The following is a 17,230-nucleotide window of genomic DNA, read 5'->3' as shown; positions in this document are numbered from 1 at the left end:
GGGAGAAGCAGCCTCCCTGCAAGGAGCCCGATGTGGGACTCGATCCCAGGACCAGGATCACACCCTGAGCCACAGGCAGACGCCCAACCACTGAGCCACTCAGGCATCCCAGGAAACTCGTTTTATTAGGTTCTGGACGTTAGTATTCGTTGTACATGCGAGGTCCGGTGTGCCGCTGGGTCCAGCCCAGTCATGGTGCGGAGACAGTTTTTGAGTGAACCCAGGAGATGGACTGAGGGGAAAAGAAACTTGGGGTCGCGGCCCCAATACACAGATGGGCAAGCTGAGGCTGGGGGGCGGGGGCAGGGACGTGCCTGACGTCACCCAGCAAGCTGGGCACTGTGCAAGCTTGTTTTCTTCAAGCCAGGGTCCTGGGGACGGAGCGGGACTCTGGCCTCGCGCCGGCGGCGGCGCCCGTAGCTGTGGGGGTCCTGGGGCTCGCGGCCGGCCTTCCCGGAGAGCTCCTTGGTGGAGGCCGAGCGGAGCCAGTAGATCATCTCTGGCAGGCGGTGGGTCTGGCATGTGCCCAGGGAACAGAGGCGCCTGCGGTGCTGGGCGACCTGGTGCAGGGGCTGCCTGGGGGGGAGCATGGGAGAAGGCCGGGTTCACACAGAATCCTCTGGAGAAAGGGGTCTCGGTGGGGTGGGGGCAGCCGGTTACAGATCGCCATTCCACCGACGCGGGGAGCAGTGACCTGAAGAGGGCGCACGCTCCTCGCGATCTCCTTCCCGCCCTGTCCCCGCTGCCCCCCGCCTTTCTCACCTGCCCACGGAGTCCGGATCCCCCAGGATGGAGGAGGCGAGAAGCAACAGGAGGATGTGGGAAGTCATCGTGGGGTGGGGCTGCGCGCGGTCCTTGAAACCCATGGGCGCAGCGACCCCTCTGGGGTGCGGCCCCGCCCCTGCCCAAGTCCAATAATCCCCTCGGTGCTCGCGTGGGGGCCAGTCCCCACTCCCCAGGTAGGGAAAACTGAGAGCAAGAGTCCAGGGGGCCACACCACGCCAGGAGAGAAAACTCAGAATCCGGACTCCCACGTCCTCGGAGCCCTGACGGGTATGGTCACACAGCGGAGCGGTCTGTGACCCTGGGAAGCCTCGGGAGGGCGACCCCTTTAAGGCGGAGGGAAGAGGGGCGGGGCGGCCGACACCTGCTACTGGTGACACAGCTTAGGGCTTCCAGGAAAGGGGTGGGGGCAGGGAGGCACTGAACTCTTGGGACCTCAGCCTCAACCCATGGGGAACTTATGTCTCATAGGCCGGGGTCCTTCGTGGGTTGGGCAATGCAGGGCGGGTGCCAGCCACCAAGGGATGTAGGCAAAGTGAGTCTGGGCCCTAGCATAGCCTGCAACACTATCCCAGGAGAGGAGTAGGTGCAGCCAGGTGTGAAGTGCCCCCAGGCCCAGGGCTCCAGCTGTGGTGGTGAAGAGGAAAGTCATGGTGGCTTGGGTGACCCTTAGGTCTCCTGTGTGTAACAGCATCCTGGGAGATGGACTGGGGGCTCTATGCACATGTGTGTGTGTGGGGGAGAGGATCAGGTGTAGATGCCACACCTGCAGCAGAGGCTGGAAAGGCAGTCCCCAGGGAGCTGTCAGTAGGGCCTGAGTCTATCTCTGGAAGGTGGGGGTGGCAGGGCCTTCCTGCTGCCCTAAGGTGGAACACCCCCCCAATCCTTGTCTCCCAAGTCCCAAGCGAGGTTGGAGAAGGAAACAGAAACACACTCCCCCACAAAGAATTCTACCCCCTTTACACTCCCCCATGACTCAGTTTCCCCAGCTGCAAAGGGCAGGGCAGTAGTCACTGCCAGTCAGCCCTGGCCTGGCCTTGGAGGGTCCTGGACAGGAAAAAACAGCCAGACAGTGGAACAATATGTGTGCCTGGGGGGGGGGGTGGTGCGGGGGAGATGGCTTTCTGGGAAACCCAAGAGCCCAGCTCTGCTGGGAACCCACACCCCAACCCCCCTCCAGCCCAGCAGGGCAACCAAAAGGGAACAGGGCCTCAGGGGGCACATGAGGGAGGGGGATGGGAGGAGGGCACGTGGACTGGAGAGAGAGATGGGGGAACACAGCCAGGAGGAGGGCCCTGGAAATCAGAGACTACAAGAGGCCAGAGACAGGGAGGAGACCTTAAGAAACAGATGTGGGGATGGGGACCTGACAGCTTCCAGCAGGTACTGTCCCAGGACTCCCCCTCCCCCCTAACCGCACCCCCCCCCTCCCACCCTCCGCCGCTTCGCCACCGCCTCTCAGGCTGCCAACTCCGCACCTGCAGATGGAATCCCAAACCACCCTTCGCCCCCCCAGGAAGCCAAGCCATCCCAGCTGAGGATTTATTGGCGTAAATGCAACCATATAAAAACATAAGTTATGAAAAACACAGTCACGATGTGCCCCGCCCCAGCCCAGGCCCCTAAAACCCCCTTCTGAGGGAGGGAAGGAGAGGAAGGGGGAGCCCCCAAACTGCCTAAGAACGCCGCAGCCCCTGGGCCCGTGCAGGGCCGGCCCGGGCGGGGTGGGAGAAGCTGGGCGCCGCCTCAGCGCATTCGGTAGTCCGTGGAGCAGGACAGCTCGCACAGCTGGCCCTTGAAGTCCAGATCGATGGTGAAGTCCAGGTCACGCTGTGGGGAGAGGGCACGTGTGAAGGGGATGGGACACGGACCGGGCAGATATCTGGAACTATCTGAGTCAGGCAGCAGCAGCAGGGGGAGGGGGGCCAGCCCTCCCAGAGGCTCCCCAGAGACCCCACATCAGGCTGGAAGACTCCACACTGTTGTTCCCTCAGCATCTGCCCTCAACCCTGCCTCCCAGTGACAGCTCCTGGGACACCCTCAAACACACCTGGAACCCAGCCAGACCTGCCCCCGCTCAGGGCAGAGCCCAACTGCTCTGTCTCTTGCATAAAGACTGTTCCCCATCAAAAACATTCCCATCAGTAAAGCAGAGGGAAGTTGCTCCTTCCCTCTTTTCTGAGAAGCAAACCGCTCTTCCAGCACACTTCCTCCTCCTCAGCAGAATCCACTGGTCCCAACCCCACTGTCCGCACGTCCTCTGCTTCCAAGCTTCCTGGAAGCCGATCTTCCTTCCGGGCTCCCCACCCCCCAGTGCTCCCTGGAAAAGCTTGGGCCAAGGTCACCAGTAACCCTGATGACTTCTGCCCTCGGGCCTCCCGGGGCCTTAGCCCAGGCCCCAGGTTTCCTCCCTGCTCCTCTAGGCCTCTTCTCCTGTTACTTTACTCTGGGGTTTCCCACACTCTGTTACTATGGACACCGGGAGCCAGGGTCTAGGACTCTTTGTTGTCCTGTGCTGGATGCCAATAGCATCCCTCCTCCAGTTGTGTGAGAATCCAAAATGTCTCCAGATAGTGACAAGATGTCCCGGGGGGGTGGGGGCCACGGGGGGCAGCAAAACTGCTCCTGGTGGAGGACCTCTAGCCTCCCTTAGAAAAGGGGCATGGCCTTGGGGCACCCCCTCCACCCACACCCGCAAGTTTGGCACTCCTAGCCTGGGCCCCTGCCCTGGACTCCAGGCTCCAGACCCTCTGCCTCCCATTGACTCAGGGTCTCCCCAAGGGTGGCAGACTCAACTTGGCTGAGGGCTGCTGGGGCTCCAGAACAGGTCGAGAGAGGTGTCCCCACCTGAGCCCACCCCCTCACCCCCCAGCAGCGCCTCACATTATTCTTGGCATTGGGCCGCATGCCAATGGTGCCAAAAATCTCCTCGCCCGTCTTCACGGTCAGGTAGTCCTCCATGTAGAACACTGTCTGCTTCCAGTGCGTGTACGGGGACTCAGGACCTGGGGATACAGTCAGATCAGCTCCCAGGCTTCCTGCCCACCCCCCATGACCTTTATGGAGCCTTGACTGGGGTCCGCTGTCTCTGAATCCTTTTACCCACCGCAAGCCTCAAAGAGGGCCTGCTGTCTGTGGTTTCCAAGTGGGGAAATGAAGACATGACATGCTCAGGGGAGCCAGCGGAGCCTGCAGCACAGCCTGGGTCCCCAGTGTCCCCCTGGCTCCCTCCACTGGCTCCTGGTCCTCCCCCATCCCCCAGGCCCTGCCCCATGCTCACTGGTGGAGAAGCCCGTCCTCTTGTGGCAGCGGGTGAACTCGATGTTGAAGTAGGCCACCAGGGCGTGCACGTAGTCATTCCGCTTCACTTGCAGGCAGAAGGGGGAGGTGAAGGTCAGGTCCTCCACCTTGACAGTATAGATGTCCACCTCCTGCGGGACAGGCCCCGTGAGCCCCACTCCCCAACACCCAGCCCAGCATTCAGCAGAAAAGCCTGTGGGGAGCCTGCGGCCCCCATTCCCTTCTCTCCCACATCCTAAGCCCCAGGCTAGAGAGTCCTACTTCCCAGAGCCCCTGCTTCTGCTTGGGAGAACTGCCCGGTGCTCCTTCTCCACGGCCTTTGCCCTGTCCGGGGCCACCCACACAGTGGCTCTTCTCGGGACTCCCCAACTTCTGCCCTCCCCCCATCATAGCCCTAAACTCAACATACCAATCAACGTAATAATTTTGAAACACTGTCAGTCAGATCATGTCAAAGCCCTGCTCAACACCCTCCGAGGGCTCCCTGGCGCCCACCCTCCCAGCTGTTCTGTGTCCACACGCTCTAGACTCCCTCCTCCTCCACCAGGTTTGGGCCGCCCCTCAGTCAGAGCAACCCTAGGATTCACCCCTCTCTCCAGCAGCTCCCAGTGTGGTCCCAACCCAGCACATGCCAGACACCAAGGGGCTCATGAACTGGTCACAGTCAAAAGATTAACAGCAGCCCCCGTGTATATAAACTCACTCTAGGCCTTGGGCTTCCTGCTCTTTGTGTGCTGGCAAAGGGTCCTAGCTGCCTGGCTCAGGGACACCCCTCTGGAGTGCTTCTCCCCCGGAGCAGGGCCAGCTAGTCTGGTCTTGGTCTTGCTCGCTGGGGGCCTGGAACCATCCGCCAGGTTTAGCTCGCAATGAAGCAGCTTCCCCAGGCCTCTAGCGCAACCTCTAGTTACAGGCTGGACTCCCAGACCTCAGGTAGGAACTGAGGGACCTGATGTCTTGCTGGGGTCAGGTGGCGGGCCTTCTTTGGTTCCAACCCTGGGGACCCCTGGCCACAATCACCGCCCCCCTCACCTTTATGAGGCAGGCGTTGGTGACCAGCTGCTTGGGGTCTACCACGTCCACCAGGGGCTCCTTGATAGCCACGTCTTTGATGCAGGACATGTCAAAGCCGTACACGTTCTCCCACCCTGGGGTGACAGGCAGGGAGGAGGAGTGAGCCCATTAGGAGTGCCCAGGCCAAACCTGCCTCCCCCCACCTCAAGATGCTATGCCCCCCTCGCCCCCAGCTCACAGTGAATCTTGTAGTCTTTGTACTGCCGGTCTTCGATGGCTGTCACATACAGCGTGGCTCGGTCCGGGAAGATGAGGCCATCAGGTGCCTGCCAAGGGGTCAGGTGAGGGTGTGAAGGGGGCGGCCTTGGAACCGTGCCCCCAGACCGCAACAACTTGGGTCTCTATCCCCACCCTGGTCTGAGCCACCAGGCTTCCTACAATGGCCTCCTAGCTGGTTCCTGGCTTCTGCCCTCATGCCCACATCTATTCTCCACATGGCTGCCAGGCAGCATCCAGGAGCACCAAAGTCAGGGCTGTCCTTCATAGGTTCTAAAGGCTCTGCAGAACCCTCCCTGGCTCCTCTGAGAGGAAAACTACAGTCTCATGGTGGAGAGGACAGGGAGGCACTCAAGCCCATCCACTCCTTCCCTTCTGTTTTCCCTGCTATTCCTCAACACACAGTAAAAACACTCCTGCCCCAGGACATTTGCACCAGTTCCTCTTTGCCCCAGATCTTATGCAGCTCTTTCCCCTTGTTCAGGTCTGTGACCTCCCCCCACCAGGAGGCCTGCTTGGATCTGAGCACCTGGAACCATGGCCCTCTAGCCTCTCCCCATCTTTTGCCCTGCTACAATCTTCTTCCCAGCACCAACCACCTCATGACTCTGTCTCCTGGACACTGCTGCCTGTTACATCCCATTTTGGCTTTGGACCCTCCAACATCTGAGCGGTCAATCCCCTGTATCAAGTCCCCTGTGTGGGAAATACCTAGCACAGCTTTTGGTTTTCTGCCCAGATCCCAACTGACAGGTGCCCTGCACATAGCCGGAGGAGGAGCCCTGCCTATAGGAACCACTCCCGCCCCACTAGGGGCCTCACCAGCCACTTGTCTCGGGCATAGAGCACGGTGTTGAGCATTGACTCGTAGAAAAGGCAGTAGCCCATCCACTCGCTGATAATGATGTCCACCTTCTCCACCGGAAGCTCTACTTCCTCCACCTTGCCCTTGATGATGGTCACCACTGTAGGGGGCACAGAGAGGGACATGCAACCAGCTCTAAGGAGACGTGCCCGCCTGCCTTCCCTGGGGGGCAGCCCATCTTCTCAAGGAAAGGCTAGGGGCTACATGTGGGCTTCTTCAAAGAACTCTGTCAGCTGAAGCCATACTCTGAACTCATTTTTTTTTTTTTTTTTTACTTTTTTGAAAGTAACTCTACACCCAACGTGGGCTCAAACTCATGACCCCAAGATCAAGAGTCACACACTCTATAGACTGAGCCAGCCAGGTGCTCCTCTCTTAACTGTTTTATTTTTTAAATATTATATTTATTTATTCATGAGAGACACAGAGAGGCAGAGACACAGGCAGAGGGAGAAGCAGGCTCCGTCCAGGGAGCCCGATGTGGGACTCGATCCCAGGACTCCAGGATCATGCCCTGGGCCAAAGGCAGGCACTAAACCACTGAGCCACCCAGGGATCCCCTGTTAACTCTGTTTTGAAGTGCATTCATCACTCTGGATAGTTTTAAGACAGAAGTAGAAATTTTGAGTGGATTAGGTATTAGATGATAATAAGACTTTGTCATTAACAGTACGGTCATGTTTTTGAAAGGCTCTATTAGACACACACACACACACAGCGGGATTTGCAGAAGGATGACATCACGGTTAGAATTTGCTTCAAATGGACGTATTTAAAGCCAAGTGATGCGTATCTGGGGGTTCATTATACTAGTCTCTCATATATATATATATGCTAATCTCTTTAAAAAATCACTTCAGGTTGCCTGGGTGGCACAGTCCATTAAGCATCTCTTGGTTTTGGCTCATATCATGATATGTGTCATGGCATTGGGCACCACTTGGGAGCTCTGACCTTAGGAGGGAGTCCACTTGAGATCTCTCTCCCTCTGTCCCTCCCCCTGCTTATGTTTTCTCTCTAAACAAATAAGCAAATACATAAAATCTTTATAAATAATCACTTCAGTTTCTAAATGCTAGGAGCCTCCACATCCGGAAAACCTACCATCTTCCCACATTCTCTGCCTCTGGAACCTGGCAGGTGGGCACTCAAAAGCCACGTGGCAACATTCACACAAAGAACATTTCTGACCCGAGCAATCCTCCTTTAATAAACTGACCTCCCAGTTCCCCTAGCTGATACATGAAATGACATCACGGGCTCAAGGATGAGCATCTCAGGAGTGGGTAGAAAACCCGCCCCCAGGAGCCTGATCAAGAATGTTGGGGTACATGCAGACAATGGTCATTGAAAAGGGCAAGAGCCTCTCACATCTCGAAATGTGTGAAACTACATGATGAGCAGGTGGAAAAAGTAAAGGGCAAAAGACTTGCGTGAAATGCTATTTATGTAGAAGCCATGCATGTAAGCGTGATAACATTTACATGTGTATGTGCTCGTAGGTGCAGACTTCTCTGGAAGGCAATGTGGGTTGAACTTATAAGGGCAGCTGGGAGATCTCTCACCATGGACCCTCGGGTGTCAACCACATGCCTCTACGAACTAAAGACTGCTTCTTGCCCTAGTGTTTGATGAGTAAGGCACTAAGCTTGTGACTTCACCACTCAATTTCTAAAAGGGCAGAGCATGCCCGTCACTACTGGTTATAGGTTCTGGGAAGGTGGGATTCCCAGGCTGCCAGCAGCTCAGGGCCCATGGTGGGAGAAACAGCTGAATCTGTGTTCAGTGACGACCCCCACCCCATTGCCAAGGACCCCCGGGGAAGCGGGGCGGTCACCCACTCCATCCCACAAACCCATTCTCTTCCTGGGCTCACCATGGTCTAACTTGTTGGCTTTGACGATCTTCACCGCATAATCAGAGATACTGGAACACTCGATCTGGGGGCCCAGGAAGAAGGGAGGGTGAGACCCCCCCCACTTCCACCCTCAGCCCCCATTCCCCTCCATCCAATCCCTGAGCCCTAAGGGGCCCCTCTCTGTCCCCAGGCCCTGGCCCACCCGCCTGCCCAGGACACTCACCCCAATGACCTTGCGGGCTCCAGCCTTGGCAGCAAACATACAGAGGATCCCTGTGCCCGATCCCACATCCAACACCACCTTGTCCTTGAAGAGGTGCCGGTTGTGAAACATGGAGTTTCGGTAGGTGAGGGTGCGCACCTCATCTTTCAGCATCTCCTGGCAGGGAGAGCGGGCACAAGATACAAACATGCCATGAAGGGGCCTGCGCCCCCAGCTAGAAAATGGGGTGCCCTGGCCTCTGACACACTGGCACTTTGGAAAGCTAGAGCTCAGTCCTCCTGCTTCGTCTCCTTGGAACAAATCATTTTCCTTCCTCTGCGTACCTCAGTTATTCTGTTTGTAAAAAACCAGACCGGAGGGACTAACAGCTTGGCCTGATTCTACCACTGCCTCCCAGAACTTAGCTTTATCCAGAACTTAGCGCCACTAGACTGTACACTTAAGAGGTAAATTTTGTTACGTGCATTTTACCACAATTTGGAAAAGAAAAGGTCTCAGCAAGAGGAAAAAAAAGAGAGGGAGAAAGAAAAAGAAAAAAATTCTCAGAGTCCCATCTCGACCACGTTCTGGGACCTCAGTGCAAAAGGGTCGGGCAGCCAGCGCACCAAAGGCGGGGGCGGTTGGGGGAACAGTCCCACCGCCAGTCACTAGAGGGCGGCAGAGACACGCAGGCCCTGACCTCCGCAGTCTCAGGCAGGCTGAGGGGTGCTCCCCCCTCCCCAGCCTCCTAGGAGCGCCAGGCTAAGCTCTGTCTCCAAGGCAACGGCTGGGAGAGGCGACCCCGGGGTGTGTGCCTCACACCCAGAGGGGCGGCCAAGCCCGCTGCCAGGGGAGGCAGTGCGCATGCGTGGGAAATTCAGCCCCAGCCTTCCCAAACATTAACCCCCTCAAGATCCAGCAGCTTTAGGAGCTGTTCACACTCACCTCGTGAATGCCGAAGTGAGCATAGGAATCAAAGTAGTAATCTTTGGACGTCATGTCCTCAGCATTGGGCTTCTCGCTGCTTTCTGCCTGGCCACAGGAGACCTGGGAGGGGGTGGACGGGAGCAGAGGTTAAATCTGGGGACTCTCCAAGGCCTCTTAAACCTCCAGGTCCCTACTTCTCCCTGGAGAACAGATCCTCCCCCCAATCATACCATGGCAACCCTACAGCCCCCACCTGCCGTCCTGCCTCCCCCACGAGCCCCAAAACCTTACAACCCCACTTTCCTCTTCCAGGACCCCCCCAGAGCACCATCCAAGGGAGCACCCCAATACCTCAGCCACGCCTACCATCTCTCCAGTCTTTCTGCCCCCGTCTCTAGCTCAGCCCACAGCTGGGGAGGGGAGGGGAAGGCAGAATTGGGGCAGACACGGGAAGGGCAGGTGGGGGGGCTGGAAATGGAGTTAAGGAAGTAGCCACGGTATTTGGGGAGGCCAGATGGGAGCCACAGACCTGGAGGGTGGTTTGTACTAACGGTTTGGGGGCACAGGGTAAACTGGTTTGAAGCGAGAGAAATCATGGTTAGCCTGCTAGAAAGGGCCTGATAATGTGGCAAGATATATGTATGCGGGGAAGGGTCTCACAAAAGGATATTTACTTCTTCAAGAGGCGGCTGGAGGCTCATCCCATTAGCCAAGGTGGCTACAAAATTCTAGGAGAGAGTAACAGGGAGAAAGGATTAGCTACTGGGAGTGGCTAGGGGAGGGCCAGGCCAGGGGACCCCAGCTCACAGGGGAGGAGGTGTTTCCTGCAATTTTCCTTTTCCTTGGTGGGGAGTGGTGGCAGAGGGAGTAAAGAGGCAGGGCTGTTTTCAAAAGGGGGTGGGAAAAGTGGGGGGAGAAGAGATGGGGTTCTGTCCCAGCTACGGCTGGAGAGATGGTGGCCCGCCCCTACATTGCCCTCTCTGGCCAGGCACCTGACCATACACACCTCCCCCACCCAGGCCAGAGGAGCTGGCACCCGCCAGGCACACAGGCACTGCCAGCTGTCACTCCCCCTCATCATCTAATCCCCCCAGATTAGGTGACACTTCCTGACACACACACACACACACCCCCATCCCGGGGTGCCAAGAGTAGCTGGGGGAGGGGGGGCGCTGGCAGTGTGTACCCACTGGGCATCTACCACCTTTGCAAACAAGCCTCTTGTCTAAGAGGATTCCAGAAAGGAGGTGTGGCACACAGGCACCCCTACCAGAGTTGGCACCCTGACCCCTAGCTCCTGCCTTGCGCTCAGGAAGCCCCAAACAAAACCACCAGCTGGAGCCAATCTCCAAGCTTAGTTCCCTCTTCCCAGGAAGGTAGAGTCCCAGGGAGGAGGCCAAACTCTGGCCCCTCAAACCCATTGACACCCATCCCAGGACCCAAAGCCCCTGGGGTGTGGGGCCAAATCCTGAGGCAACCTCTAAAAGAGATATTTCCTCCACCCATACAGACTCTGGTCCAGGAGAGAGCCAAGGGGGATGGAAGTCATTGGAGTGACCCCTGGGAGCCGCTGCCCCCCAATGCTACAAGGTAAGAGGAGGGATCATGCAGGCCCCATCAGATGACATCTCTTCCGGATATGACCATTCTCCAGGCCCCTCAGAAGCACGAAGTCACACACAAGACCCACTCAGCTCCAAGCCCCGCCCCCATTCTCCCAAGCCAGTGAGGACACCTACAAAGAAGGGTGACGGGTAAGGGGATTTCCCACTGGGACCCATTTCTCAATACCACTAACACCACAGCCGAGCAAGTCCCAAGGGGGCTTGAAACAGCGCCGGAACCAAGCCCACATGGCTGCACAAGAATCAAACTTCTCAGGACACCATTTCAAGCCTCCAGGCTCAGGACCCTCAAACAGGGCTTCAGAAAGGGGGAGGTCATCTCCCACCTTCGCACATCTAGGCGCCGGGGAGAGAAGTCTCCAGTAGGAGGTAGCTTATATTCCCCCACAAGCTCTTCCCAGCAGAGACTCTCCCTCCCCTGGCCCGGGAGGGCTCCAAAGGGGAGGTGGGCTTTGGGACACGCCCCATGAAAAAGATGTCCCTCCCACACACCCAGAAATGGCCACAAGGGGGTGCACGACGCCTTATCGGGAAGAATCTCCTTCAACCAGAGGCCCCCCCACCACCCGGAGGGAGGTCACAGGGGCATGCCCCATCCCCCCAGCTCCCAGAGCCCCGGGAAGGGGGGAATCCAGGGACAGGAAACCGGGGGCACGGAGGGAACCAATCCTTCCTCTTCCTCCAATCCCAACCCCTGAGTCCACGAAACCTGGACCGAAGCCTAAGGAGATGCCGCGGTATCGGGAACCGGGTTGTGGAGGGCCGAGCTACACTGCCCCTCCCGAGAGACTCTACTTCTCGGAGGGACCGAAGTGAGCCCACGCCGAGGGGTACGTCGCGATCCCGGGGGAAAGGGCAGGGGGCCTCCGAGGGAGGGTCGGAGCCTCCTCTCCGCCCCCCCCCGGGGCGCCCCTCCCCCGGCCGGGGGCGGGGCCTTTGTCCCGCACGTGGAGCCCGCCGGGCCACCGGGCACGGCACACCCCCTCCCCACCCACCGTGCCGCGGCCACGTGGGGGCCAGGCCGGAAGCGCCCCCAGCCCTCCTCCACGTGGGAGGGGGCACGACACCCTCGGCTCGACAGAGTGCCGCAGACCCCCGAAAGCTAGGAAACCCGAACCTCTGACTGTATCCCGCGATCCGCAGCATGCGGCGTCCCCACCGTACGGCTGAGAGCCTTCAGCCCCAATCCGCCCATTCGGAGCCCCTTCCCCACGACGGAGGCACAAAACATCGACCCCCAAACCGCCCCCCACCCCCGGCAGCGCTCCAGGCGCTCACCTCCATGATGCAGTTCGCGGCCTCGGCTGCCGCCATCTTCACCCGCACCTACTCCTCCTCCTGCCGCTGAGACCCCCCCCTTTCTCCGCACTCCCCCGGGACCGCCTTATACCGGAGGGTCCACGACCCGCCCACCACGACCCCGCCAGGAGATTTCATTGGCAACGGAGGCGGCCCGTCTGAGGATGTCGCTTGCTAATTGGGCAAAGAGAGACGCCCATCAAAGCTGAGGGACCCGCCCAGTCTGGTGTGCGGAGCCCCGCCCCCTTAAGTCGACGGGGATGGGAAAGACTGCCCGTCTATCGCAAGAACCGTGACTGCTGATTGGGCAAAGTCTACCAGAAGTTCCCGCCCCTGTCCCCCAGCACCGCCTCAAAGCTTCCCGGCGGGCCCCGCGTTAAGCGGACATCTTGAAAGGGAGCTGTCCATCATCAAAACAACCCGCCTCTTAATAGATGCTATTGGTTTATCCTGAGCGTGACGTCATGAAGCCTTTGCCCCGCCCCCGTCAAGATGCTGGTCTCAAGGAGAACGCGGCGATTGGCCCATGAGAAGGGGAGGATAGACGGGCCTTTATGCTCCAGCGATTGGCTCAATGAACAGTCACTCCTCAGCCACTCGGTGGATTCTCCCAGTCGCAGGGGAGGGGGGGGAAGTTCAGGAAGAAGGAGGGAGCTTGTGGTCATTTACCCGAGGGACAGACTGGAGACCTGAGAGGTCCAGAGAAAAGGAGGGCTTGTCTGGTGTGCGGTGCAAGTGAGTAAGAGGACTCAGGCCTCGAGACATATAAGCACCTAGCCCTCTACCTCACTTCCGAGTTTTTTAAATCCAACAACCCCACTCAAGCCACTTGGCCTTTGCCGAGTCCCTCCCCCTGCTAAAAACACGCACCTCCCTTTGTCTGCCGACTCCTATATATCAGCCTGGGCACGCCTTAGATGCCACCTCCTCCAGGAAGCGTTCCTCCTCTTACAGGGACTCATGCTAAATTGAAAACATCATAAACTGAAAATGCATTCAAATTTAATCCACCTAGGGCGCCTGGGTGGCTCAGTGGTTGATCGGCTGCCTTTGGCTCAGCCATACCGGGTACCTGGGATCAAGTCCTACATGGGGGGGGGGGGTCTCCCGGGGGGCTCCCCGCAGGGAGCTACTTCTCCTTCTGCCTATGTCTCTGCCTCTCTCTGTGTCTCTCATGAATAAATAAATAAAATCTTAAAAAAAAATCAGTGAAAGAAGGCACAGAAGAGAACGTACTGTATAATTGTATTCATATAAATTTTTCTTTATTTGGTGGGGGGGACAGAATCTTAACCAGCTTCCACACCCAGTGTGGGGCTCAATTCCACGACCCCAGAGATCATGACCTGAGTGGAAATCAAGTTTAGATGCTTAACTGGCTGAGCCTACCCAGGTGCCCCCATATGACTTTACAGGACTATGATGAATGAAGTGGCTATCCCATGTACAAGTCTTTCTGTGGATGTATATTTTTGTCCTGGGTGAATCTAGAAGCAGATAACTGGGTTGTATGCTAGGCATACCTTTAACTTTATAAGAAACTGCCAAAAAGTTTTCCAATGTGTTCTACCATTTTGCATCCCCATCAGCAATGCATGAAGAGCCTCATGCTCCACATCCTCACCAGCACTTGTTACAAGGAATCTTTAATTTTAACCATCCTAGTGGGTATGAAGAAGTTTCTCCTTGTGGCTGTTGTTTGCATCATCCTGACCACTAATGCTGAGCACTTTTGCCTAGTTTTACAATAGGTGTTTTCTTTTTGTATTCATGATTGTAAACTTTTTTTTTTTAAGATTTTATTTATTTATTCATGAGAGACACGGGGGGTGGGGGTGGGCAAAGACCTGTGTCTTTGCAGAGGGAGAAGCAGGCTCCACCCAGGGAGCCCAACTAGGGACTCGATCCCTGGTCTCCAGGATCACGCCCTGGGCTGAAGGCGGCGCTAAACCGCTGAGCCACCGGGGCTGACCGGATTTTATTTATCTGACAGAGACAGCAAGAGAGCACAAGCAGGGGGAGTGGCAGAAGGAGAAGGAGAAGCAGGCTCCCTGCTGAGCCAGGAGTCCATTGCAGGGCTCTGACCTGGGCTTGAAGGCAGATGCTTAACTGCCTGAGCCACTCAGGCACCCCAAGGTTTTTTTAAGTCATCCCTGCACCCAACATGGGGTTCGAACTCACAATACCAAGATCAAGAGTTTCATGTTCTTCCAACTGAGCCACCTAGGTGCCCAGAGATTTTAAGTTTTGATGAAGTCCAACTGATCAAATATCAGTGCATGTCTTGACCTCTACATAGAGGCTGTGTGGATCCTACAGCTCCTTTCCAAATGTTTCAGCAAGATTTTTTTTTTTTAAGATTTTACTTACTTATTCATGAGAGACAGAGAGGCAGAGATATAGGCAGAGGGAGAAGCAGGATCCCTGAGGGGTATCCCATGCAAGACTCGATCCCAGGACCCCAGGATCACCATCTGAGCCAAAGGCACATGCTCAACCACTGAGCCACCCAGGTCCTCCCAGCAAGATTTTTTAACCCTTTTCCCCCTCACTTCCAGGTATTTGGCCCAATCAATTACTTTTTGCTCTGTGTTGCTACTAGGAACAAAATTGTAACAAACTATAACACTAGGACATAACCTAATGTCATTGAAAAGGAGGTGGCAGGGTGCCTGGGTGGCTCAGTTGGTTAAACAGCTGCCTTTGGCTCCAGTCATTATCCCAGGGTCCTGGGATCCAGCTCCATATCGGGCTCCCTGCTCAGTAGGGAGGAGCCTGCTTCTTGCTCTCCCTGTCACTCCCCCTGATTGTGCTCTCTGTCAAAAATAAACAAATATATAATATATTAAAAATATATTAAATTATATTAAAATATATTTTAAAAAAAAGAAAAGGAGGTGGTACTGGGCAGAAGGATATACAGGTACAGAGTCCAGGAAAGAGGTCTGAGCTGAAGTCAGAGATGAGGGAGTGGTAAGTGTCTAATTTATGTATTTCGAAGATGGCAGCCACTCCACACTGGACTGTGGTGACTTTGGGGAAAGTTTTCAATTAGCAATAATCATGCTTTGGGTAAACCTCATTGGCTGCAATACTGCCACTGCGCAAAGCTTGGACTATGGCAAGTCTGAATAAGATGTATTCCAAGTGGTGAAGATTTCATGCTTAAAAAAATCTGCAATTATTTCATTAATATTTTTATATTGATTACATGTTGAAAAGATTGTATTTGGGACACAAAGCAGGGCAGATCAAAACTGTTAAAATTAATTTACAGGTTTCTTTTTTAAAATTTATTTATTTTAGAGAGAGAGAGCAGAGCAGGAGAGGCAAACGGAGAGAATCTCAAGCAGGCTCCCCACTGAACCCAGGCTCCCCACTCAGGACCCTGAGCTGAAACCAAGAATCAGACACTTAACTGACTGCAATTCCCAGGCACCCCTACCAGTTACTTTTTACTTTCCTTTAATGGTGCTAGCAAAGTAACAATGCACTCTAAATGACACATGTGGCTCATATTTTATTTCTATTGGTCAGCACTGCTTTAGGTCATAGACGGGAGTGGACAAAATCACTATGGGGTTGGTGTGATTACAAGAAGGCACGCAGATCTAGGAGGTTCTTGACTTGAAAGAAAGCCTGAAAATTCAGGCTTCCTGAAGGGGACAGGAGAAATTTACACCTCTCCCTCAACCACAACTTAGTCCTTCCTTCAGTTAAGAATGTGGGCAACAAAAAAAAAAAAAAAAAAAAAAAAGAATGTGGGCAACACATCAAAGTATCAAAGTAGAATTAGTTCCTGTGGCCTGGTCCGCAACATAACTTACAGTGCTTGGATGTCACATGAATTGTTGCAGATACTCATGTGGCGAGCAGAATTCTAAGATGGCCTTCAGGACTTCTGCCCCTGGCATGATATACCAAGGTGTAGGCTGACTCACATGACAAAAGAGATGGATGTCACTCCTTTGGCAAGGCTACCTTATATGGTGAGGGTAAGAGATTTTGCAGATGTAATTAAGGCCCCAAATCAGATCACCTTAATTAAAACGAAGATTATCCTGGGGAGGCCTGACTTAACCAGATAGAAGCTATTTATCTATCTATCTATCTATCTATTTATTTATTTATTTATTTTTAAAGATTTTATTTATTTATTTTTTTAATTTTTATTTATTTATGATAGTCACACACACAGAGAGAGAGAGAGGCAGAGACATAGGCAGAGGGAGAAGCAGGCTCCATGCACCGGAAGCCCGATGTGGGACTCGATCCCGGGTCTCCAGGATTGTTCCCTGGGCCAAAGGCAGGCGCTAAACCGCTGCGCCACCCAGGGATCCCCAAGATTTTATTTATTTATTCATGAGACAGACAGAGAGAGAGAGAGAGAGACAAAAGAGAGAGAGAGAGGCAGAGACACAGGCAGAGGGAGAAGCAGGCTCCATGCAGAGAGCCTAATGTGGGACTCGATCCCGGGACTCCAGGATCACGCCCTGGGCCAAAGGCAGGTGCTAAACTGCTGAGCCACCCAGGGATCCCTGAAGCCCTTTATTTATTTACTGATTTATTATTTTATTATTTTTTAAGTAAACTCCACTCCCAACATGGAGCTTGAACTCACAACCAGTTCCGAGATCGAGTCACATGTTCTACTGACTGAGCCAGCCAGAAGCCCCACATGGAAGCCCTTTGAGAGGGGCCTTTGTGGGGCACCTGAGTGGCTCAGTCGGTTAAACATCAGCCTTCTGCTCAGTCATGATCCCGAGGTCCTGGAATCGAGCCCCGCATCAGGCTCTGTGCTCAAAGGGTTGCCTGTTTCACCCTCTCCCTTTGCAGCTCCCCCTGCTTGTGCTCTAATAAATAAATAAAATCTTCAAAGAAAAACAATGGAATCATCCCTAAAAGTACAAATATGCCAAGAAATGTGGCACTAAGTAGTTTGAGGAAAGGATGCTTATTTGCAGTATGAGAGCTAAAGTAAGAAGGCAGAGTGTCAAAAAAAAAAAAAAAAAAAAAGGCAGAGTGTCATCTTCCCCAATCTTAGCTGAAAAGATACACGTTGGGTGAGTGAAATCTTTTGCTGC

General features: G+C 55.0%; 2 protein-coding genes and 1 pseudogene across 6 annotated transcripts; all 3 read right to left on the bottom strand.

Annotated features, from left to right (window-relative positions):
• Nucleotides 1–320: 320 nt before the first annotated feature.
• On the bottom strand, nucleotides 321–999 carry ADM5 (adrenomedullin 5 (putative)). The gene is made up of 2 exons (XM_026014228.2): nucleotides 763–999; nucleotides 321–576 (listed from the first exon to the last, which is right to left on the bottom strand). The coding sequence occupies exons 1-2, from the start codon at nucleotides 864–866 to the stop codon at nucleotides 321–323; spliced, it is 360 nt and encodes a 119-aa protein (XP_025870013.1). The 5' UTR covers nucleotides 867–999.
• Nucleotides 1,000–2,311: 1,312 nt separating this feature from the next.
• Nucleotides 2,312–12,306, bottom strand: PRMT1 (protein arginine methyltransferase 1). Of its 5 annotated transcripts, none has more exons than XM_072757305.1 (12): nucleotides 12,126–12,212; nucleotides 9,893–9,950; nucleotides 9,589–9,681; nucleotides 9,241–9,342; nucleotides 8,317–8,472; nucleotides 8,112–8,175; nucleotides 6,193–6,335; nucleotides 5,333–5,420; nucleotides 5,113–5,228; nucleotides 4,064–4,214; nucleotides 3,667–3,788; nucleotides 2,312–2,613 (listed from the first exon to the last, which is right to left on the bottom strand). In XM_072757305.1, exons 3-12 carry the CDS (start codon nucleotides 9,589–9,591, stop codon nucleotides 2,530–2,532), a joined length of 1,029 nt encoding a protein of 342 aa, XP_072613406.1. In that variant the 5' UTR covers nucleotides 9,592–9,681; nucleotides 9,893–9,950; nucleotides 12,126–12,212; the 3' UTR covers nucleotides 2,312–2,529. The 5 variants fall into 5 exon arrangements, with proteins under 5 accessions (XP_072613406.1, XP_072613405.1, XP_025869770.1 ...); XM_072757304.1 differs by having other exon boundaries at nucleotides 9,574–9,681; nucleotides 12,126–12,171; XM_026013985.2 differs by lacking the exon at nucleotides 9,589–9,681 and having other exon boundaries at nucleotides 9,897–9,950; nucleotides 12,126–12,211.
• Nucleotides 12,307–15,126: 2,820 nt separating this feature from the next.
• Nucleotides 15,127–15,258, bottom strand: LOC112931564 (U4 spliceosomal RNA; annotated as a pseudogene).
• Between the last annotated feature and the right edge of the window lie 1,972 nt (nucleotides 15,259–17,230).

This window comes from Vulpes vulpes, chromosome 1, assembly GCF_048418805.1.
Source record: "Vulpes vulpes isolate BD-2025 chromosome 1, VulVul3, whole genome shotgun sequence".
Taxonomy (NCBI): Eukaryota; Metazoa; Chordata; class Mammalia; order Carnivora; family Canidae; genus Vulpes; species Vulpes vulpes.
Note: the sequence above shows the minus strand (reverse complement) of the source record. Positions and strands in the feature narration are given on the sequence as shown.

Bases quoted from the DNA above. Each gene is read 5' to 3' on its own strand.
- ADM5 (XM_026014228.2), bottom strand. From the start codon at position 866: ATGGGTTTCAAGGACCGCGCGCAGCCCCACCCCACGATGACTTCCCAC. The intron at 577-762 runs GTGAGAAAGGCG...GCTCCCCCCCAG, and splicing joins GATCCGGACTCCGTGGGCAG to GCAGCCCCTGCACCAGGTCG.
- PRMT1 (XM_026013985.2), bottom strand. From the start codon at position 12,161: ATGGCGGCAGCCGAGGCCGCGAACTGCATCATGGAG. The intron at 5,229-5,332 runs GTGAGCTGGGGG...CTGTCACCCCAG, and splicing joins CAAAGACTACAAGATTCACT to GGTGGGAGAACGTGTACGGC. The intron at 2,614-3,666 runs GTGAGGCGCTGC...CTCTCCCCACAG, and splicing joins GGCCCAATGCCAAGAATAAT to CGTGACCTGGACTTCACCAT.